A 24090-nucleotide genomic window follows, 5' to 3' on the forward strand; every position below is an offset into this window, starting at 1 on the left:
AGTCGATTTCGCGTATGAAAATACTACACTGTCAAAGTACAAGGGATCAAGTGTGTGTCTAACTCACTTTAGAGTCGCAAATTCTGTAATACTGAATTTTATTTTACAAACGTTCTACCAAAGCAAATTAAATTAAATATATAATAAGATCCAGTTTACTCTGACTTTATAGTGTTTCGATACTCGAAAACGACTTATCGTTTTCCAACGAGCAAATCTTATACTAGGGCCACAGGCAGGCAGGCAGGTAGTACATTGTAGGTACATGAAGTGGCGTACGATATTTTGTGATTTTAATTTTAGTCACAAAAACTATTACGGTGTTCTTTTTAAAGACCATACATATTTAATCAAACTCCGTTCACCCATATTAATATCTCAAAGGTGACGTGTTTTTAGACTTTAGACTTCTATAACATTTGAGGACGTTATGGAGAACTCTCAGGCAATTAGGTTTCCTTTAGATGCTTCAGAAGCGATGATTGCCTAGTGTTTAGGAATTCTGCTTCACTTTCGGGGGCCGAGTTCGACACGCACCTCTAACTTTTCCGACTTGTGTGCGTTAAAGCAATTAAAATACTTGCTTCAACGGTGATGGAAAACGTCGTGCTTGATGGATAGTTCTCCATAATGTTCTCGAAGGCGCGTCCACCAATCCGTACTGGGCCAGCGTGGTGGACTACTGACTAAACCCTTCTTATTGTGGTAGGGGATCAGTGCCCTGTAGTTGGCCGGTAATGGGTTGATATGATAATGAAGATGTTTTCCGTCGACGTGCCATTTAATTGCTTAAAACAACACACCGTTTGTGTTTGCCGCACACTTGTAGGTACATTTATTTTAACACGCCTAGCGTGTTCGAGCCGCACACGCGTTACGTAGTTTTAAAACACAAACGTTTGTGTTTTCCGCAGCCAACGTGAAACGCATACAACTCTGAGAAAATTTTGGTAAGTATGAAGAACTTGGTCTCGCCGAAGGGGGGCCGAAGTACCCAGTGGGCTGTCACCGCTTATACAGGAATACCTGTGCTATGATAATTGAAATTCAAATTACACACTTGGCTAAATAAAATGTTCGAACAATTCATATTACATAAGTAAATAAGAAAGTGTCAATAAACAACTAAATGGAAATGCGAGATAATTCGCAATTGTTTAAATAAAAATACTTGTAGCTATAATGCGAGAGATAATTATTACGGAAATAATTTTCTACTCATACCTCTTTTGCGCATGTCTATGTTCGCCAGCCAACATTTTAGGAGCGTAGCGGGACTAAACTATATACTCTGTTATGAGAAAGAGGGCCGTTTTAATCATCATCATCAACCAATTGACTGCTGGATATGTCCAGCAGTGGACGCAAGGTCTTTTGTGGGCAGTTCCACAATACACGGTCCGGGGCTGCTTGCCTCCAGCGGCTCCCAACTACTCGCCTGATGTCATCTGTCCAACTCGTTGGGGGCCGACCTACGCTTCGTTTACCGGTGCGGGGTCGCCATTCCAGCACCTTAAGACCCAACGTCCATCGGGTCTCCGAGCTATGTGCCCCGCCCAATTAACTTTACAATAGTTTTACACACTAGTAATTATGCTATCTTCTTACGCAATCATGTTAAGCCAAAAACGTGGTGCTATTACATTTCTCCCAGTACTGTAGGCAATGGTTAACAATGGTGTTCCAACGACCCGCAAATATGTCACAGTGAGGTGACTCCGTCAGCAGTGCATTTGAGAGATTATGAGCATTATATCCAATAAGTAGCGACCCATTATCATAATTCCTAAGTAGTTAGCTTTACTGAAAACAGAGTTTAAACAGTTTATTCAGTCAGTGATTATTAGTCCAGTAGTTAATATCCACAGACCGAAAGAAGACAGAAATTAATATCATAAGAGTACAAAGATCTTATTGAAATAAAACAGTGTTTTTTTTATATTATTAAGTTTAATATTTCAAAGAATAGAGTTACAAAATTACAATAATAGCATATCAAATCATTATAGGATTTTACAAAGAGATTAAAAGTATACTTTAATATCTTCGTGACGATTTAATGACGACAATTAGTATGGCGTGTTAGAAGTATACGCTGATCGCCAAAAGTCTGCAGTCGGCACACCATACCAAGGCGGCAGAAAACGAGTATTTGCCGATAAATATTCGAGAAAGAGATTAAGAATACTCGGATGAGCCGAAGGCCGACATGACGAAATGCGTAAAGCGAAGGCCAATCAAAAGCGCTACATCCACCTCCGCGGACGTACAATCCCCTTAGGAACAATCACGCGACACGCTGCGTCTTTTTATACAGAGACCATCGCTTCACTGCAATAAGACCTGATGCTAGTGAATATGTAGGTATATAGCCATCGCCACACCACAGATATGCAATATTATTAATAAAAGTATTTAAATTTTTACTATCAATTTTCAATCCTTCAATACGCTTCGGGCAATATTATTGACAATAGTATTGCTTAACTAGAAGATGTTATATTAAAAAAGCATACTTATAAAAAAAACAACCGATTTTTAACAGTTGTATTTTATGTCTTATATGTAACGATGCCTTGCAGTTCGATGTTAGAAAGGTACCGGTGTAACTTAATCGAATACTCGCTCTGAAAGATATCTTGTTAAATGCAGATTTGAGCAACTCAATGGGCGCACGCCAATTTGCAACAGGTTGGTCAAATCAATCTGACTCTATTTCGGCCAAACTTTTAACATTGTAGACTCACTTTAAAAATCATTGTTGTGTTTATAATGCCTATTTAAATCAGTTCATTTTTTTTATATAATAACATTAAAATTATTAATTGCTTGATAAAAATATTAAAAGCAGTTACTAGGTATGAGGAATAAAAAAAAACATTCAATATTAGATTTAAATTTATCTAAGTAGTAATTAAAACCCCAGTATAAAAAAACAATGTTATGATATTTTAGTGCATAAAATCACTACAAATCGTAGGCAGTCGAAAAAGACGAATAGTTTTTTTTTTAATAAATTTGCCTAAAAACAGATTCTCTCTTGCAAAGTACATATTTGAAACTAATTGCAACGGTTATGATTTAAGAAAACTATTCCCGACTACATCATTGAACTATTACTACTAAAATGACCTTGACATCTAGGTACATAATAATAATATAATGTCTCACCATAAACAAAAATATTATAATAAGAAAAATCATGCTTTTAATTCTACTACGATATACGTCTACAAAGCATGGTACCCTAGTACAAACTTGATCACCTCGCAAGTAGCGTGGTTTTCGAGTTTTGAAACACGTTTCTAACATGAATTCCGTACTACCGATTTTTATTTCACCAATATTTCCGCTAACTCTATCTCCCTTGTTATTAAATGTGGCGTAACGTCGAAATAGTAACACAGAGGTTTGTCACACTTTAACGGACAGCTCTATCAACTGAGGGCCCCACTAAGGTGTAAAAGTGTACATCCCAGACAGATGACATAAAGATACGGAAGTGGCATAAGATAAGACCCTAAATCAAGGAGTTTTTAGTGACAAGACATATTTCCAGGCACTTTTTTCTGACTTTTATTAACGGGGCAGGGTAAACAGGGTCACTACCTATATCATTGTAAAACTTGCCCTGCCAAATTATGCGTTTCATATAAAGATTAACAACAACAAATTTTGAGAAACTGTACTAAATACAGGAGTAGTCCCCTATTCAGAAACTGGTTATTAAACAAACAAAGTTGCAGTATGGAAATCTATAACGCGTGCTCAACCTTACCTTAGAATTAAGGACAACACAAAACGACAAACAGTTTAAACGAGATAGAATCAATTGTTTGACATAAAACTGAATCGTTTTTAATACCAAGCTTGGGATAAAACCTTTAAGTTATTTTGTAAGTTAAGTGACTTATGTAAGCTGTCAGTCGCTATAATTAACTTACAAAGCTGTTTAAATAATTTTTAACTTTTTAAACATTAGTAAATAAGTCGTAAGTGACTTCCGTAATTGACTAACTTAAGTGAAACTTACAGGAGTAATCTCAGAGAAACTATGGCTGAGCAAAGGTAACTATAGCACATGAATTGTTCGCTTGCAATCGAGAAGTCGTTTTCGAGTATCAATTTAATTAGGCATCGTAGTAAAATGGATCTTATTCAAATAAAATTAAAGTCGAAAATTTACAATTTTTAGCTTTTGCCATAACGAAAATGAAATTAGAAGTGCAGGATTTTAAAATGATTCAATTAAGACCCATATTTCTTTCACGGTATAGAGTTTATTATGCAAAAACGACTCCTTGATTGTGAGCAAGAAAATCATGTACTAAGGCCACCTAACTTCAGTCAAGACACTGAGTACGGATGCTTTGTTGGGAATTAATCCTACGATTGATTCGAAACTCAAAAACTTTTGGCGCTCGCTCGACAGATAACCTCTTGGAAAGGGTACACTTAGTATTTCTGCTCGACAAGCTTGGTTCTATCGAACTGGGCGTCCACTTCCAGTTTCTTGTAGGTTAAATAGATCATCCTCAAGATCAGCACGTAGATCGCTAAAAGGAAAATAATAAATAATTAAAACATAATTTACGTGCATTTCTTAGAAAAACTTTCTTGCCTGACACCTGTACGTTTATTTTAATAAAGGAATCTAGTTCAGACTGCCCAAAATTATGCGTATCTGTGAGTGGGAATTCAAAATGACAGGAATCCAGTTCAAAAGGTTATGAAATAAAAATGGTGGGAATGGACCAAAGAAGACTCAACTCAAGGGAAGGATTAAAGTGTGATTTAAGTTAAAATTGGGTTTTTGATTAATATAAACGATTAAAAACGTTCAAAGATTCCGTTTGGTTTTCTACGCGACATCGTACCGGAACACTATTTCGCTTAGTGCCACGTCATAGTCAGTAGGGTGGTAGCCACGGCCGTAGCCTATAAGACCAGACCAGAGAAAGTAAATTATAAAAATAAAAGAAATTATAAATTCTCCAATTGCGCCTGTCGGGAATCGAACCCGAAACGTTTAACTTTAACCACAGTGCTCACCGCTGCAAGGAGGTTGTCAAGAGCCGTTTATTTGGAGCCAGGGCGAAGCTTTCGCGTCTTCAACTTACCGATGACAGCAAGAACAGTGATTGCGTGCAGTGGGGAGTATCTGCCGGATGCCATACCGACTACTGCTCCAACCAGGGCCAGCGACTTGCAGATAACAGCGTAGATGAAATATATCTTCACGTAGGCTGCTTTTTTCTGGAAATAGAACCTTTATTGCAACAACACACAACACAAACATGTATAACTTATAACACTTCAATTGGATAGAAGCAGACGTTACTTTGACGAGGAAATCCATAATATATTATGAAAATTAAGCTTAATTTGCTATACTCCGCGAACAGCAGCAGAATCTGTATGGTGTAATTTATAATTACTTCGATCCGTATACTTCACACCAAACAGATACGATAAATAATTGTTAAGTAAGCTTTACTTAACGATTATTTATCGTAAAGTCAACATCTCCAGAGGACAGTGGCGTGCATAGAGGGTATGCACAGGGTATGCAGACTATATGAAATGAAGAAAATCGCCAGTACGAGTTATAAATACTCAAGGGTAGGCTTTCTATAACTCTTACAATGCCTATCCTTAAAATTATTATAACTCGCACTGGAGATTTTCTTCACTTTAAATCATCTGCATACCCTGTGCATACCCTTTATGCACGCTACTGCCCGAGGATGCTCCGGTTTCGAAGCGAAACGTGCGTAGAGGGTACATTACCGAGGATCTGCTTGGTGGCAAATTAAGCTTAATTTTCATAATATTATAACACCTCGTCGGGGGCTAGAAAAAGCTCACCTGCACGAGTCCTTTAATCAGCACGATGGTGAAGGCGAATGGCACGACAATGAGGCACAGCAAGACGCCAAGCGTGACGTTAGCCGTGAAGGATGCCGCGATCGCCATCCTTATGGAGTCGGGGTCAGCCTCCGCGTGTGACGCGGCCGCTATCATGACGTTCACATATACCAGTGCACCAATCGTGACCAGGATCCCCAGACCAGTTAGCACCTGAAACGTTAGTAGTTAAATTAGTGAGGTTGGGCTGCAGATAACCGGTAATCATCAATACGCTATGGCAGTGCTGAACTAAAATGCCTCTTCCAAGGGTTAGCCTATCAGCACCACGCTGAGCTAGAAAAAATGAGCGACGTTATGAGATGTCTCTCATTTACTGCCATACAATTAAGAACATACAGAAACCGTGTACACGACCAATATTGAAGCACCAAAAACCACTTCACTTTTCTTTTTTTTACGACAACGCGCACATCGCCATCTAGCCCCAAAGTAAGCGTAGCTTGTGTTATGGGTACTAAGATGACTGATGAATATTTTTATAAATAATATACATAAATACTTAGAATATACATATAACACTGAACAACATTCCTGTGCATCACACAAACATTTTCCAGTTGTGAGAATCGAACCCCCTTTTTATGGACATAAGGCACTATGCAAAAATGGCTGAATGAGGGTTACATATATTATTCATATTTTTTGTTAAAGTACAAATAAAAAAGTACTTACAACGCTTATAATCGCAAAAATCAGAGACCCCGTCTCGACGTCGATGCAATGCATACATTTCCCGTTATAGCACATGTTGGATCTGGAAATAGAATGAACACTCATGTAAATAAAGGTGAATACTGAAAACAGGTTAAAATCCCTAAACAAAAGTTGTTTCGATTTTTAATCATTGTGCCGAGGCTGCTAACAATCGATTCACAGAAAAATTGATAGGTACAATTGTTATTCTAGACCATATTTCTGACAAAATGGTTATACTCTTTACAAGATTCAGTAAATTTTTTCTCGATAGAAATAGGTAATTTCAAAGTTATCGACTAAAATTTTTGGTAGATCCTTGCATTGTGCTATTTATGAAAAAGGATAGCACTATTTACTTATTTATAGATTTGTGTACAACCTAATAGGCATCAATGTTTTTGATTTTCAAGTTCACATTCAAGAATAAGTATACGTGAAGTTATTTATAGTAACATGAGGCTGCTATTTTGTATTTTTAAACCAACCTCGAGTATTGAGGCTACTAATCATTAATAAGAGGCAAATAAATTGAAACACAATCGGTCGAGCTATTTTAGTTTTTTTTAAAAACCCATACGGCAATGACCCAACGACATGAGCTTTTAAAACGCATTTAATTTAAGCGGATTAACTGTAGGAACCTATTATACCTCAGTGAGATGATAAATCGTCTTGCGTAGACACCCATGAGTCTTTTAATCATTTTACTTAAACTTTTATTATGGGAGTACCGCACTCGGAAATACCGTAGTGTCTTGGAACCTCCGGTGTTGTATACTAGCCCATACATTACCACAAACTTTCAGCAAACGAACTACACTTCAAACTTTTTGAGCGGATTAACTGTAGGAGGAGGAAACAACAGCGAGGGGCATAGACACCCATGTTTCTTTTAATCATTTTCCTTAAACTTTTATTATGGGAGTACCGCACTTAGAAATACCGTAGTGTCTTGGAACCCGCGGTAACTAAAGGTCGTAACGTAATGCTATATTAATCACGCGAATACCATACTCATAGACGTAAACTTCGTCGCGTATTATTTACTCAGTATCTCCTAAGGCTGCCCACGCACATGCAATATTATTCACAGTATAAATAGTGACACTATTTTTTACCAGTAATTCAACCAAAGCCAGCAACAAACCCCTCTTTTAGTACTTACTGAATTATAACTTTATAAGGCTATAAAGTTATAATTCAGTAAGAAAATGTTAGAAACGCTTGTGACTTACCGTTTGCATACAAGTCGAGTAACAATGCGATTTCAACTATTCTTTTAACTATCACTATTCTATGTCCGACTGCCTCGTTAGTCTAGGGTTCGAATCCTGAGTCACGACAAAAATTATTAGGTATTGCGTTTTCCTGTTCAAAAACTTTCAGTACCAGACCGGACCCGGCCCCGGAGAGCACCTTAAGCCGACGGTCCCAGTTATTATCACTAACTTACAACGACAGTCGTTAAAGCCCACCAACCCGCATTGGAGCATCGTGGTGGGTCTATTCACTAGAACCATCTCACGCACGCGGTCTATAATATTATCGATATGCAGAATATGGTCAATGATATTGAGGCGTGTGCGGGCAGGCTAAGTAAAATGCGTCTCAACAATAGTAATAGGGCAAAGTTTATTTAGATAATTATTGTCTTGATAACAAAATGACTTTATGCTGTAAGGATTAATAATCTGTGTGTAATAATAACCTTTTGATTTGATAATTATTTCGACATAACGTTATTGTGGCGTATTTATAATAGATAGGTATATTACTTCGCTTACTTTATTTAGATCAACTAAGGGCAGACACATGGTATCTACATGGTATGTAGGTATGTTGAGCAATTTTGAATGAATGCTTTTATTTCAGGCCAAACACAAATATTATGACAGCAATTTTTTTTTTTTTTTTTTATTAACGATAGGCCAGCGTTTGACGACAATCATGCCCGTTAGAAAGCAATGATGAGGTCTAGGTTGGAGCACGCTTGCCTAGAAAAAGCCTATTCACTCTAGCCTTGAAGGTACTTAAATTATACGTGGCAGGAAGCACAGTTACCGGGAGGGCGTTCCACATCTTAGCGGCACGTATCAGAAACGTGGATAAAAAACGTTTCGTGCGTGTTGATGGGATATCAACCACATAAGGATGCCACCGCTCTCGGTGTCTCGCTGTTCTGTGGTAAAACGGGGAAGGGGGAACAAGATTGTGAAGTTCCTGAGCACACTCACCGAAGTATATCCGGTAAAAAACCGATAAACAGGCAACATTGCGTCGGTGCTGGAGACTATGTAGTTTCGCCTGCGTTAATTAATCCCTATCCCTATCCCTATCCCTATCCGTATCCCTACTCCCTACTTAATTCTTATAAATGTGAATGTAAGTTTGTTTGTTACGCTCTCACGCAAAAAACTACTAAACCGATCTTCATGAAACTTTGTACACATATTTCGGAAGGTATTAGAATTAATATAGGATGCTTTTTATCCCCAAATTAAGCTCAGTTGTTTTGGTGTGGCGAAAGTGTTTGACGATTTTACACCATAACGCCGTCAAATGATAACCGATTTAAATAATTACTTTTGTACTTTAGAGGTTATGATGTCGATTTAATTTTAATTTAGTGTAAGTAGTTCTGATGAATGTGATTGGAGATAGAGGACACAACTCCTCAGTGGACGGCAGCCAACCCGTCATTTAAGGCTTAGCTATACTAAATACATAAAGTGCGTAGAATTACACCTAAATCGAATGCCACATGTCTTTCGAAAAACAAAAACAAACGCAGACGAAGTCGCGGGCAACAGCTAGTACCTCAATAATTTTGCTAATAAGTAGCAAGTTAGTGCTTTCTTCTAAATAATAGTAAACTATTATTTCTGACCAAAATCTTAGTAGGTATTATCTGCAATGAAATATTTCAGGATAAAACAGCTGGTGATTGTGAAAGAATTATAAAAATCTGTTAAGTAATTTCTAAGTTAATCTATAACAAATAAATAAACAAACCAAACTACCTTTATAAAGAACTTGTAGATACAAAAGTATACTAAATACATTTAATATAAACGTATATGTTATAAACATTTGAAGTTGGAACAAAATACCCTATCGACAATAAACCGGTTCATTTGAGGAAAATGAGGTCTATCTTTCCGATTGTGATCTGATGTGATATCTATAAATATCTCCTATTTATTGCACATTCTACCTTCTATACACATAAATAATAAATAAAAATACTATAAAATACTTCCGCGAGCTCAGGAAGATCCTAAAATCCTAACTAATATTATAAATGCGACAGTGCGTTTGTTTGTATGTCCTTTCCTCACGCCCTAACTAAGAAATTAATAAATTAGATTTTTGGCATATGGATAATTTCCTTTTTCCTTTTAACGCTTTCAATAAAAGCTTGTTTATAATATCGTAGCTTTAGGTTTATAGTCGTATTTTTAATTAGACGAAGCCAACTGACAGTAGCTAATGTCACTTTGTAAAATAATGTTGCCATATATAAAGTAATAGTGATGCGTTCTGTTTTCTTTCAATCAGATGAATGAACAATGTGTGTAAATAGTTAATCATTTCAAATCTATAAAAGACTATTATTTCTATTTTATAATAAAATTGTATAAAAGTGCTCTGATATAAGTTACTAACTACAACCAGTTTTTTGTCGGCTTCTTACAAAACGCGGCGCGGCGACTAGTGCCAACACCGATCAACGCCGCGCGCGTCGTTCGCCATTTTGTTTGTAATTCGGCTTCCAACCTCTGGTCTGATAGCACGAATGCGCTCACGCTGTTTAGTTATTGTTTTTGTTAAGTTTTTCGTTACGTTGTGTTTGTGGTAATTGTTGTGTTTATTTGTTGCTGTATTGTTTCGTACAAACGATATGGATCCTCAACCAAGCACGTCAAGCCAAAGCTTGTCTCCAAGAAAGAAGAAACCACGGATTGCTTTAAGCGTTACCGAAAAAGTTATGATACAAAACGTCTACAAACACGTATTTGAGGAGAAAGCTGCTTCACTATTACCTATTGAGACTCCCGAAAAAAAAGAATGTGTTTCGAAAACAGCTGACAATTTGGGAATTTGTGTGACCTAGGTTTACAGTGTATTAAGAGAATATAAAGAAAATTAACAATTTAGGTCTCCCAAGAAACGTGGACCGAAACACAGTTTCAAAGATAAATTAGACGATTTTACTTTTGCCGCTATAGGGCGAAAAGTACATCATTTTTTTTATGCAAATGAGCCACCTACCATTACAAAGGTAACTGAAACTTTATTCCTTCTATTGCATTATATTCTGTGCCCACCATGATGTTCTTTGTAAAACATCAGTATTAGATTGCGTAGACTTACTTTTAAACTACTTACTTACTCAAAAACTTTTTTTATTAGGTATTACTTTTCAGATTCTTAAGGTTGTCAATGAAGACCCAGACTTACCCAGACCAATGTTTCTTGGAGTACATTAAGAAACATTATGAAACATTTAAATTTCAAATATGTCACAAAATCAAGACAAAGCATTTTAATTGACAGACAGGACATTATTTTAAGGCGCCAGCGATACCTACGAAAAATTAAGGAGTATCGAAGGGAAGGAAGGTATATTTATTACCAAGATGAAACCTGGATCAACGAAGGTAATTACAATTTTCTGTTTTCTTTACATTAAATTGTCCTTTCAATAATGAATTGATATTTTTCACTATGTTTTAGGTCATGCACCGAAGAAGGCATGGATTGACCAGACAGTGTTATCGTCCCGCCAGGCCTTCCTAGATGGCTTGACCACTGCATTAAAACAGCCTTCAGGAAAGGCCATATAGGCGGGAAGAAGGATTCGTAGAAGAGTCTTATTAATATTTGAAGCCAAAAAAAAATAAAGAAGATTATCATCAAGAGATGAATGCCGATTCCTTTGAGAAGTGGTTTATGAGGGTCTTGCCAAACCTAACACCAAATTCCGTAGTAGTGATGGATAATGCCCCATATCACTCCAGGAAACTAGAATCGTTGCCTACAATGTCATGGACTAAACTAGAATACAAGAGTGGCTAAAGAACAAAAATATTTCATTCGAAGCAACAATGGTTAAAGCTACTCTTATAAACATTGTACGGCAGCACAAACTAGAACATTGCGATAAGTATGTTGTGGACGAGATGGCAGCGCAGCATGGGATAATTGTTTTACGTCTGCCCCCGTACCATTGTGAGCTCAATCCCATTGAGTTGGTATGGGCGCAGGCTAAAGGTTATGTTGCAAGAAATAACAAAAACCTTCAAAATGGCAAAAGTAAAAAACTTTTTGAAGAAGGACTTCAACATATCACACCGGAAAAATGGAGTAGCTGCGTGTCTCATATAATTAAAGAAGAAGACAAAATGTGTGGTCTCGACCACATGATCGACAATGTTTCAGACAGACTTATAATTAATGTCACCGAAAGCGATAGTGATGATTTTTTATCTGATGATGAATAAAAACAAATTATGTAATAAGCGATGTTTTGTTATTTTCATTGCCTACCTATAATTGTTATATTTTATACATCTATAGTTTCAACTACATGCTGTATTGAAAATAGGCCATTCTTACAACTTTCCTCGCAATGTTTTCCTTAATGTTCAAAACACTCGGTATTCAGTATAGGTAGATACTATAGGAACATAGTCGTCGAAAACTCGTTGGTATGTACAAAGCACGACTAAAATTCGAACCCAGTAACCGATATCGGCAGTTCGGCACACTAACTATTCACTAGTCAATCGAGGACATTTCATTCATTCAGGAGTTTTTTCAATGATTCACTTTGTCACAACACTATTTTTATTTCATCATAAACTGACAACACAGTAAACGTCAGTTGACTTCGTTTAATTAAAAATACGACTATAAGTTGGCGAACGCAGTTTTCACCATCCCCTTACCCTTATGTAAACATATATGTATGAACGCTTCATAAGTGACTGTGATAGGCCTACATGAATAAAGAAATTTTGAATTTGAATTTAATAAATTAAATCAAAAAAAGCATATTTATTTTTCCATAGCAACTAATTCAAAACATTCCAAATGTTTTCTTATGACAACTTTTTTGAAGATAGAAGACATGTGCATAAAGTGACATGAGTCCATTGGTTTTACTTTTGCAAATGATGTTATTTTTTTTTTTATACTACCACAATACACACATCGCCATCTAGTCCCAAAGTAAGCGTAGCTTGTGTTATGGGTACTAAGATAACTGATGAATAATTTTATGAATATTATAAATACTTATAATACACATATAAACACCCAGACACTGAAAAACATTCATGTTCAACACACAAACATTTTCCAGTTGTGGGAATCGAACCCACGGCCTAAAACTCAGAAAGCAGGGTCGCTACCCACTGTGCCATTCGGCCGTCAAAATGTTGGCGCTGTATCTGATTTCTTTCAATAAAAACAATGGCAATGGTTTATTCAAAAACTATTAGCGTTTCGGTTTCACAGATAAGTCTCAGAGACAGTAAATAATTTACCTTTAAAGCCTCTGAAGTATTATATCGGTTTTTATTTACACGTTGTATTCACAGTACACATTGTACTCCTATGAGAGAGGAAGCCTGTGCCCAGTAGTAGGTAGGCTAGGATGATAATTATAATGTAAATACATAGTACCTAATGTGAGATTATCAAAGTAAATCCCTACTAATATTATAAATGTCAATGTAAGTTTGTTTGTTACGCTTTCACGCAAGAACTACTTAACCGATCCTCATGAAACTTTGTATACATATTCTTGGAAGTGTTACAAGTAATATAGGATACTTTTTATCCCGACATTAAGCTCGGTTCTTCTGGGAGATGGGATGAAAGTGTTTGACGATTTTACACCGTAACTCCGACAAATTATAACCGATTTAAATAATTATTTTTGTAGTATAGAGGTTATAATATGTGTTTAATTTTGCCCAAACGTTGTGAAGATCTGATGAATGTGGTTGGAGATAGAGGACTGAACTCCTCAGCGGACAGCAGCAAACCCCTCATTTAAGGCTTAGCGATACTGAATACTTAATTTTTTTTTAGAACTACAACTAAATTGAATGCCACATCAAAAACAAAATCAAACGCAGACGAAGTCGCGGGCAACTGCTAGTTAATTAATAAATAAATAAGTATACTACGACAATACACACTGCGCCATCTAGCTCCAAAGTAAGCGTAGCTTGTGTTATGGGTGCTAAGGTGACTGATGAATATATTTTTTTTTATGAATAATATACATAAATACTTATAAAATACATATAAACACCCAGACACTGAAAAACATTCCTGGACGTAAATGTGGACGATAAGAGGCGATATCATCATCACCAGCCAACTACAGAATGAGAAGTGTTTATGCCGTAGTCCACCACGCTAGCCAAGTTCGGTTTGGTAGACTTAACACGCCATGAAAACATTATCGAGAACTCTTAGGCATGCAGGCTTAATCACAATGTTTTCCTTTAATTAATTTCTTAAATTAAAACGCAAATAACTCCGAAAAGTTAAAGGGGCGTGCCTGGAAACATACTCAACCCCGTCGCTAGGGAAGCCATGCCTTACCCGCTGAGCAATCACAGATGATGAGCAATCAAGAGGCGTCATAAATCTGTTCTTATATCTTTAAACGAGCAATTCTTGTATATATATATATAGCTCCTACGATTTTCATATCACGATAAATCGATCTAGCTAGGATTCATTTTTAGAAAATGTCATTTTACTCGTGTTTTCCGGTAATAACCCATTTGGTCCAGACGAAGTTGCACGGGTCAGCTAGTACACATATTAATTGTCATCTTGGAGATGTCTCTTAAAAAGTTCAAAGTTTGTATTAAACTTAAGCGATAGGACTACGTAAACGATAAAAAAGCTTGGGTGTAAATTATTGCTCTAACCAGGTTGCTCTTCTAATAATTTAAAATGACATTGTGAGATGGTGATAACAAAAAAAAATAAAAAAAAAACACCCGGCTAAGTTTGTTGTGGGCTTCTTCTTAGACCAGGACGCGTTTGGAACCCTCGTAGCTTTAGTTTTAAGTTTACGAATGTGGTTATCGCAATCATCTCACTACCGTGTGGTTCTTATGTACGCATCAAAAGTGCCACCTGTGTGTGAATAAAGATATTTTTGACTTTGACTTTGACTTTGACTAATTGTATACAAGGTGCCACTCAACAAATATTGTTGTGTGACAACTGATATGCGAAGTGGGTATCACCTCTTAAATCGTTGAAAGCTACCCTTACAAGAGCTCTTTGTCAAATAATGTAGGTAGGTCTTTGTTTTTAAAGACATACCTACCTGTGGATTTATTTCCGTTAGGGAATTCCACTGACTGGACATGTGTTATGGACGAATTCGTTTTTAAAACTAAATACCAATAGGTCTATTTTACTCTGAGTAGCAGTGTTTTAAACTTTTTTGTTATACGGTACTGGGAATTTGAGAGGTTTTTTTGTGGTTAACACTTATAGTACCTAAGTACTTCATGGGTTATGGGGCCTTGTGCAATTATTTCGTACGTTCACGTACGTTTTGATATGGTAGCGGACAAACCTGTTGCTGGTAGGGGTATGTGCAGTGAAATGCACAGGAAATTTGGAACAGGGTAAGCATGAAGAAGTAAAATGACATAAATTGGCAAAATCCCCCTCAGTTGCCATTTATATGAAAATGTTAGGGTATGCAGTGCTTTTGTGCAAATATGAAGTGCACGCCACTGGGTATGGGTTTAACATAACTGCCATACCCTTACAGGTTTGCCTGGTACCATCATATAATGCATCATCACTAATCTGGTTGTACGCGGTGCATCATCAGTCTAAGTCTAAGGTAATAGCAGGCAGGGGTGGGGTTTACAGGTGTAAGTTCAATATAAATGCCATACCCCCTAACACGACAGATTGTTTACTGGCCAGGTTAGGACTTCACACGCCTTGTTCACCATCACAGTTAAAACTATAACTTGCTTTAGCTTTAGGTATTTGCTTAAAACGCTCATGACCCTTAAAAGTTTATGCTTGCCGGGGATCGAACTCGAACCTCCCGAAAGGAAGACTGAAGCCCGAGACAAGGCTATCGTCGCAATGCATCAACAGCACTCATTCTTTAGAACGCATGATGATTTATGTTGTATCAATGTTCTAAGTAGTCGCGGTAGGTCGGTATAGAGATCGAATTACATAATATTATATCGCCTTACTATCTGGTTTTAGAATAACTACGCTATCTATGATTTAGACTTTAGAATACCATTTTCAAGAAATAAAATATAAATTATAAACCTAAAAAACCCCTGACTTTTAATATACTTATTGTACCTAGGTACACTATTCTTCTAGTAAAATACTAAGGCAGTAGTAAAAAAAAGGTAATAGGTACACCATGATATGGTGACGGCCATTTTGTCATTGAAATTTGTCATAGTGTGTAGTATTCTACTAATCAAGCCATTTCATTTGATACCCATATAGATAGAGTTGTCATAAAATATGTAATCCGCCATTTTGTAGCAGCGGCCATCTTGAACCGATTCTGTTCAACGAAAGCTAAGACCATCAAGAAGAAATGTAAAAAAACACACACACAATACGCACACAATTTGTGTTGTTAAAAATTCGTGTGACAGGGCACTGTACGATGTATAACACACTTCTTATCTACTTACAAAAATTCAATGCTGACAGTCTAATTATTAAACAATAGCAGTAGGTAGGTATAAGTCTTAAAAATATTCAAATAAACATTATGTAGGTACAATATTTGTTACGCTTAGTCATTAATAGTGGCTCGATATTAGGTAGGTACCTACCCGAGAATTGCTAATTCTTTCCGTAATGATTTAGGTATTACATTAATAAACTTAGCCTACAAATTTTTTCTATGCATTTAGGTATGTATTGTGTTTAGCAACTTGTGTTTATTATTAGTTGTAATAAGCAATCATATTTCTATTTTACCTGGTTTACCAAGAAATATGATTGCATACCTTGTAATCTATTGTATCCAAATTATTATGAAAACTGAGTAGGTAGGTATGCTTATCGATGATATTGAAAATACTGCGGTAATAGAGGATATATCGACTGTATTCTATTCGTATTACTTCACCAAGTGTAGGTTTTTTTTCGAGATACCAAGTTTATGGCAGAGAGAGGCAGAGGTTTCAGACAATACTATTTAGGTATCCCTAAAAAATAAAAATGCACGTTTCGTAGGTAGCCTAGATTCTTACCCACCTCTAAATTAACAGATCGGATTTTAATAATATGGTCTTGTAATAATACATAGAATTATAGAAAGGTTTATACCCTGGGAAAAGTAGGTAGGTACTAGAGTATAAAAGCACAAGAGTTGGTTAGATAGTTTTAGGCTGTACCTAACTGTGGCATTTATAACACAAATTAGTAAAGTAGGACCTCAAGTAGGTATGCTATTAAAATTGTAAACTGTAAATAATATATTAAGCTCAAAAATCTGACAATAAACAAAATATCTGTAGGTACGGTAGGTAGGTAAGCCTTCAGTGTAAGTGTAGATAAGTAAGACTATTTACCTACTATAGTTTTTTTTTTCAAAATGCCTACCTACATATGTAATATCGGAAAAATGTTTGTACTGTTATATATTATATTTATATAATAAACGATTTTCACTAAAAACAAATTTTTATAAGTAATTTTCCTCATTGAACGAGAAAAAAGTCGATTTTGCAATTATAGCAGACATTCGGTAGGTACCTTCACATGGCAGTCAGGTCTTGTTTTGTATATTTATATGTAAACAATAAACCTAATGTCCAAAACAGGACGTAATTATCAAATTCATATAGCTAGATAGTTAGGTACCCATTCGAATTGCCACACTTAATTACGAAATTAAATTCAACAACATCCGTAGGTAAGTAGGTAGAACACAACGCACAGGTAGGTTAAATTACATAGACTTATAGAAGTTACACGCTTAATATGCATCCATTTACAATAAAATAACAATCAAAATGTACTTACGTTAAAAATTCACACTGCTGCGCTGTTATAAAATTAAACACAAAAAGTGACGTTGTAGTGCCACAGTGGGTTGAGTGAATGCTTAAAATGTTATAAACAGTTTGCATTTGCGTATGCGCAGAACGATCTTGCGACCGGCTGATCTGAATAGAATGTAAACGGTCCTTGTCGTTCATTCGTTTTGTAGGGTATACCATCTGAATTATTATTTGTAGGACACTTTTTTTTAGACACTCATGTTATTTAGCTTAATACTAAGTTTTTATAAATATGTGCTCAACTGAATCTTAACAGAGTATATAGATAGACTAGACCAGTGAGAGGATACACGGCCAGCTAAAGTGGCCCGTGTGATTCTTTGGCTCAAGTTTGGTGTGGTATGGAGACTTCAGCCGCAACAAGTAACAACCATAGCGGCAAAGTCGCAATGCCAAGCGATTTGCGGCACTTACCTATTAGTTAGCTTAACTATAGTTATTAAAGTAAGTTCGTATTAATAACGTAATGTATAATTTAATACATTGTATATAATACAATTTAATTATTATATTAAAGTACCTTATATTAAAACCTGCCAAAAATTCATTTATCCCATTTCTATTATTATCAAAAAGAATTTGCCAGGATATAATTGTAAAATGTTTTAAAGTTTGTGTATGTGCCTAAATAGACGTAGATTGACTATTGAAATAAATAGTAAAGGATGAAATGAGACGCTGTTCCGACTGCCCCCGTTTTTAATTATTTTTCCATCCGCGAGACAGTGAATTGATAGATCCGCGGTATGTGGTGCTTCCCACCCGCTGTTTTGGTAAAGAACATGAGATTTGAAAATAAATACAAATGTTAGTTTGAAATAACAGGTTACTTATATTTAGGGTCGCAGCAGGGTGCAGAACAAAAATATGTTAAGACTAATATAAATTTATTAGTCTATGAGTTTTTTTTTTTTTTTTTTATTTAATAAAATATAATTTTTATTAATACATAACTATAACCTAAAATAAACTATTTAAAAATCTAAATAAAATCTAAAACGTCCTCGAAAAAACCGCAGCGAGGCACAGTTCCCAAGATGCTGGCAGCATTGCCCCTTTGGATGGCCAAACTAATTCGTTGGCCAAGGTAACTGCCCGCTCTAGGATATGAGTTACATATTTAATTATTATAATATTAAAACTAAACTTATTAACTATGCTCGGCCGATTTGCACGAGCTCCCTAGTCTAGGTCTTACAATTAATTCCCATAGGAAGCGTGGCAAAAAAGGTATCACATCACGATTCAAAGCTAGCCTCCGGAATATGGCGCTTCTTGGTTGGCAGGCATACTATGGCTACCCCGTGGCTATGCCTACCTAACAGGTTTTTACACAAAAACAAATAATATATTAAATAATATAAAATAGTCAAATGATATATTATTAAATAATATATTTCCTCTTTATAATATTAGTATAGATGCATATAATATAAATTAATCTCTTAATCCTATTAAAAGCATGCTTGTAACATGGTAACCCTACACGCCTGAAGATATTGTAACCAAATGCTGACGTAAATGACGACGCTTAAAATTCTCCCAAGCAAAAAATCGCTGTTAGAAGGATCGTTTTTGTGAGATAAAAATTCAATAGGTTAACTTGTTTCCCTTGTTCAATCTGGTCGACTAGCTGACGCTGATAATTTGTACACGTGGTTATAATCCAGAGGTTTTTTTTTTAATACCCTTATCCGTATCTCCAAGGAAAAATGACTCCACCTTCCACGATCCCTTTTTTTTAATAAATGCTAATAATAGAGGTTTAGGCATTTATGCTAGTGTAGTAGGTATATCATAATTGGAAAACCGCGACGGCTCACCGTGCTCTGAAAGGCACGGGATGGGACAACGCCATTTTCTTAACTCCAGCCTGACACGACGAATTGGGCATATAGTTATTTGCGTTTTATCAGCATTTATTAGACACATCTCTACAGTTGGTTACGTAGTATGTAGGTATAATATGTGGTCTAGATTCTCCGAAGTATTTGTTTACTCGCTGAGTTATTTTTAGACGGCGTTATTCTAGGAACTACGGATGCAAAGGTAAATAAACTTGAAATGTACAAAGTTCGCATTTCAACCAATTCAAATACTCACTGGACGAATTGAAAAGCATTGTCTCACCATTACAGACCCACTGCAGGGTCCTATGCAATGTTCTCTCAGAACATTGAGACCTTCATTGAGACCAGAAAGAGAAGGTCCACCAGATGCAGAGCCAAGTGCAGATTGCTTCATGCACTACACTCGCCATCGAGAGCATTGTGGAAGATCTCTCAGACATGCAGGGTTCATAGAGACCCTTAATAATAAGGTTGACAATCACGACGAACTTACCGAATGCTCGTTAGATGTGCGAGTGCCTGGTAAAACGGTACCACCGTTATTACCACTATTTTCACTCGATTCGTTACGTACGCACTATGCTCGAAATGCTCCAACATTTCGCGCGCTCTCGTTTCTTAATAATATGATTGCTCAGCACCAACAAATTGACATATTTAATATAAAATTAGCTAAGTTCCTAAATTATATTCAAACAAATGAAATAATATTTTTGTAATGTACATTTGTAACTGATTTAGTATACGTTTAAGCTAGCTGTAGGTATACTAAGGATATACATTAATAAATAAATAAATAAATAGAGAAAATCTAATTGATCAAAACGAACGTAACTCAAGGAAGGAAGGCGGAAGTCTCAACTGTCTTTTGATGTATACTCTCCGCACTTTTAAAGGCGCAGAGTTTGATGGTTTTTCTGCAAGATTGGCTTACGCGTTTCTTCTCTAGGTCATCAGAAAGAAACATCCTCATTGTCGCAGTGGTGACGTAGTGCAAACGCAGTGCTCTTTTCTGCATTTAAGTTGTTTTTTCTAGTCTTGTTAGGGAAGGATTATAGCCACCAAGAACCGTCTTTTGACTACTAACTCCTCTACAACTTATAATAAAATGTCAAGTTTGGAGTCATCATCGTCATCATATCAACCGATAGACGTCCACTGCTGGACATAGGTCTTATATACGGAAGAATTTCACGGTTTTGTGCCGCTTGAATCCAGCGGCTACCTGCGACGTTCCTAATGTCGTCCGTCCACCTCGTCGGGGGTCGACCAACGCTGCGTTTACCAGTGCGGGGCTGCCATTCCAGCACCTTGGGACCCCAACGTCCGTTTTGAGTTATTAGTTAGAAATGATCGGAAGCTGTCGTACCAGAAATAATACCAAAAAAACTGAACGTTATCTTTATTCAAGTAGGCCCATAGGTGGCACTTTCGATGCGTACATACGAATTACACGATAGTGAGATGATGGCGATAACCACATTCGTAAACTTAAAACTAAAGCTACGAGGGTTCCAAACGCGTCCTGGTCTAAGAAGCCCACAACAAACTTAGCCGGGTGTTTTTGTTTGTTAACACCATCTCACAATGTCATTTAAAATTATAAAAAGAGCAACCTAGTTAGAGCAATAATTCACACCCAAGCTTTCTTATCGATTACGTAGTCCTTTATACTATAATAGTACCTACATTTTAATACAAACTTTGAACTTTTTAAGAGACATCTCTGAAGCGCGTGGTTGCCGGTGTAATTACGGGTACATGAGGCTTAACAACTGCGCCTCACATTGATGGACACAGGGCGGCATGCACGTTGCAAGACGTGTTCCTTGCATGCCCTGTGAAATGTTGATCTGTTTATAGGCGACGAGTTTCCACTAACCATCAGCTGATCCGTATGCTTGGTCCGTCAATTATAACTATTTAAGAAAATTACATTTTACTTAGCTTACGACTTACAACTATTGTAGAAAATATTAATTTCTTGCTTTTTAGTTGTATAACAAACGGGTATATTTGTCAAAAAAAAAATTTAAATGCTCGAAACACTGCTTAACTATTCTGACGTAACACCAGGTCACGCTTTAGCTTAGCTTTATTAATAAGAGGGTTAGAATATTAAAAACTGCCTAAATGCTAATTGTACATGGGGGTTTCAATAGCATGCTATTATTTGTAGTATAAAATACCAAAATAACTCATTTGTTGGCTATGTTTAATGTATTTTTTATTTGAAAAATAAAAATAAAAACTCTTATATATTATGAAAATTAAGCTTAATTTGCTATACTCCGCGAAAAGTAGGATAATCTGTATGGTGTAATTTGTAATTTCTTCAATCCTTATACTCCACACCAAACTGATCTTCGGCAATGTACCCTCCACGCACGTTTAGCTCGGAAATCGTTGTTTACTTAACAATTATTCATTGTAAAGTCTATGAAGTGGATTCGTGAATTACGTAAAAGGGAGCAGTTATCCTCAATTGCTTTATAGTAAGCATGAGATGAGTCTGCCAGAAGATAATGAATATATCAATCCAAGGTCACTTCTCACTGTCCACTGGTATCTGCATCCTTCACCTTTCTTCGTATAAAGCGGATTCTTGAACTACCAAAGTGACCATTTTGGCTTCAATTGCTTCTTTGTAATCATTATTTGTGTTTCCTAGATTTAGGTAAGTGATATATTCATTCTTGGTCACATCTCACCGTCCACTGGCATCCGATTCGTCAGAGTCATCGAAAGTTAGTTTCCGTACATTTGTGGTATATACCTTGTAATGTTTTCTCACACTGTGCCTTCTACCAATATCTTGAAGTGACTTCTTGATAATTGATGAGAAACTGGCCGGTGACATTGGAGACTGTTTTGTTTTTGATTTCAGAGCTGTAATTATAACAATTAACAAATACGACAATCTGTTGGTAAATATATGAAATCACACATAAGTACATATTATGTTTTAAAATACCTTTAAATTAATATAGATCAAGAACTATGGCATAAATTTTCGTAATGTAAGTATAATAAATTCGAGAAACTCGCTAGTCTAGATTTATATTCCATTAGGTACAAGTTAGCTTCAATCTCACCTACTGGTAAGTTATGATGTAGTCTAAGACGATAAGAGGCTAACCTGTTAGGGTATGGCAGTCATATGAAAATACAAATAGGTTTTTTTTTTATATAAGCATGGTGGTAGTATTCTTCGGACGAGCTCTATCACAAAAAGCTCTACTGCTTCTTTAGGGGGCGATTTAAAAAAAAAATACAAATAGGTTTTTTTTTTAATACGTATGGTGGCTAGAATATAATTAAATTTTAAACCTACCTTTCTCAATCCTGCGTTTATTGGCTTCACTATTATATTCTTCAATACGGCTGCCCAATAACGTGCAGATTTCGGATAAATTCATTTCCATTGAGGATATTTTTTTAATACAATTTCACTGTCACATGTGAGGGACTCCTGATAACGGCAATGGATAGCGACGAACTATTTCACATTACCAATAGTACAATATTTATATATTAAATAAGGCTTAACTAAATTCAATTACTTAATGAAGATAACTAATTATTATTTAATTAATTAGTAAATTATAGTAAATGATGGTCGGATCGGTCATAGCCCAGTGGGTTGTACTTCGACTTAACTTTCGAGAGGCCGAGTTCGAATCCCAAGCAAATCTTAACTTTAAGTTATGTGCGTTTTTAAGCAATTAAAACACTTCACATCGTGAGGAAACCTGGATGCCAGGGAGTTCTCGATAATGTTCTCATAGGTGTGTGAAGTCCACCAATCCGCACTGGGCCAGCGCGGTGGACTTCGGCCTTAACCCCTTCTCATTATGGGAGGAGACCCGTGCCCTGTAGGGGACCGGTAATGGGTTAATATGATAAGGAATAAATAATTCAAGCGACCCTGCTTTCTGAGTCCACGGCCGTGGGTTCGATTCCCACAGCTGGAAAATGTTTGTGTGATGAGCATGCATGTTTTTCAGTGTCTGGGTGATTGTATGTATATTATAAGTTTTTATAAGTTATTTATATTATTCATAAAAATATTCATCAGTAATCTCAGTACCCATAACACAAGCTACGCTTTTTGGGGCTAGATGGCGATGTGTGCGTTGTCGTAGTATATAAATTAAATTATATAAATAATAGTAAATGCAGTAAAAGTTTGTTGTGGGCTCTTCTTAGACCAGGGCGCGTTTGGGACCCTCGTAGCTTTAGATTTAAGTTGGCGAACGAAGTTATCACCATCCCCTTACAATTATTTAAACAAATATGTATATATCTTCATAAGTGCCTGTGATAGGCCTACATAAATAAAGAAATTTTGAATTTGAATAGCCTAATGATCCGGACTCCGGCTACACTTTCGTGGGGCCGAGTTCGAATCCCAGCACGCACCTCTAACTATTCTAAATTATGCTTGTTAAAATATCACTTGCTTCAACGGTTAAGGAAAATGACGTGAGGAAACCTGAAGG

At 36.3% G+C, this 24090-nt stretch overlaps 1 protein-coding gene across 2 annotated transcripts; it reads right to left on the minus strand.

Moving 5' to 3' along the window:
- Window positions 1-3980: 3980 nt before the first annotated feature.
- On the minus strand, window positions 3981-17891 carry LOC120631420. Of its 2 annotated transcripts, none has more exons than XM_039900994.1 (5): window positions 17701-17891; window positions 6604-6685; window positions 5869-6081; window positions 5121-5256; window positions 3981-4556 (listed from the first exon to the last, which is right to left on the minus strand). In XM_039900994.1, the coding sequence occupies exons 1-5, from the start codon at window positions 17874-17876 to the stop codon at window positions 4456-4458; spliced, it is 708 nt and encodes a 235-aa protein (XP_039756928.1). In that variant the 5' UTR covers window positions 17877-17891; the 3' UTR covers window positions 3981-4455. The 2 variants fall into 2 exon arrangements, with proteins under 2 accessions (XP_039756928.1, XP_039756929.1); XM_039900995.1 differs by lacking the exon at window positions 17701-17891 and adding an exon at window positions 7278-7511.
- Window positions 17892-24090: the final 6199 nt, after the last annotated feature.

Source organism: Pararge aegeria, chromosome 18, assembly GCF_905163445.1.
Source record: "Pararge aegeria chromosome 18, ilParAegt1.1, whole genome shotgun sequence".
Taxonomy (NCBI): Eukaryota; Metazoa; Arthropoda; class Insecta; order Lepidoptera; family Nymphalidae; genus Pararge; species Pararge aegeria.

Excerpts from the sequence above, each read along its gene's own strand:
- LOC120631420 (XM_039900994.1), bottom strand. The coding sequence starts at position 17,876 with ATGAACGACAAGGACCGTTTACATTCTATTCAGATCAGCCGGTCGCAA. Across the intron at positions 6,686-17,700 it reads CAGCAGTGTGAATTTTTAAC|ATCCAACATGTGCTATAACG; the intron begins GTAAGTACATTT and ends TTCTATTTCCAG. Across the intron at positions 5,257-5,868 it reads TGATTAAAGGACTCGTGCAG|AAAAAAGCAGCCTACGTGAA; the intron begins GTGAGCTTTTTC and ends TTCTATTTCCAG.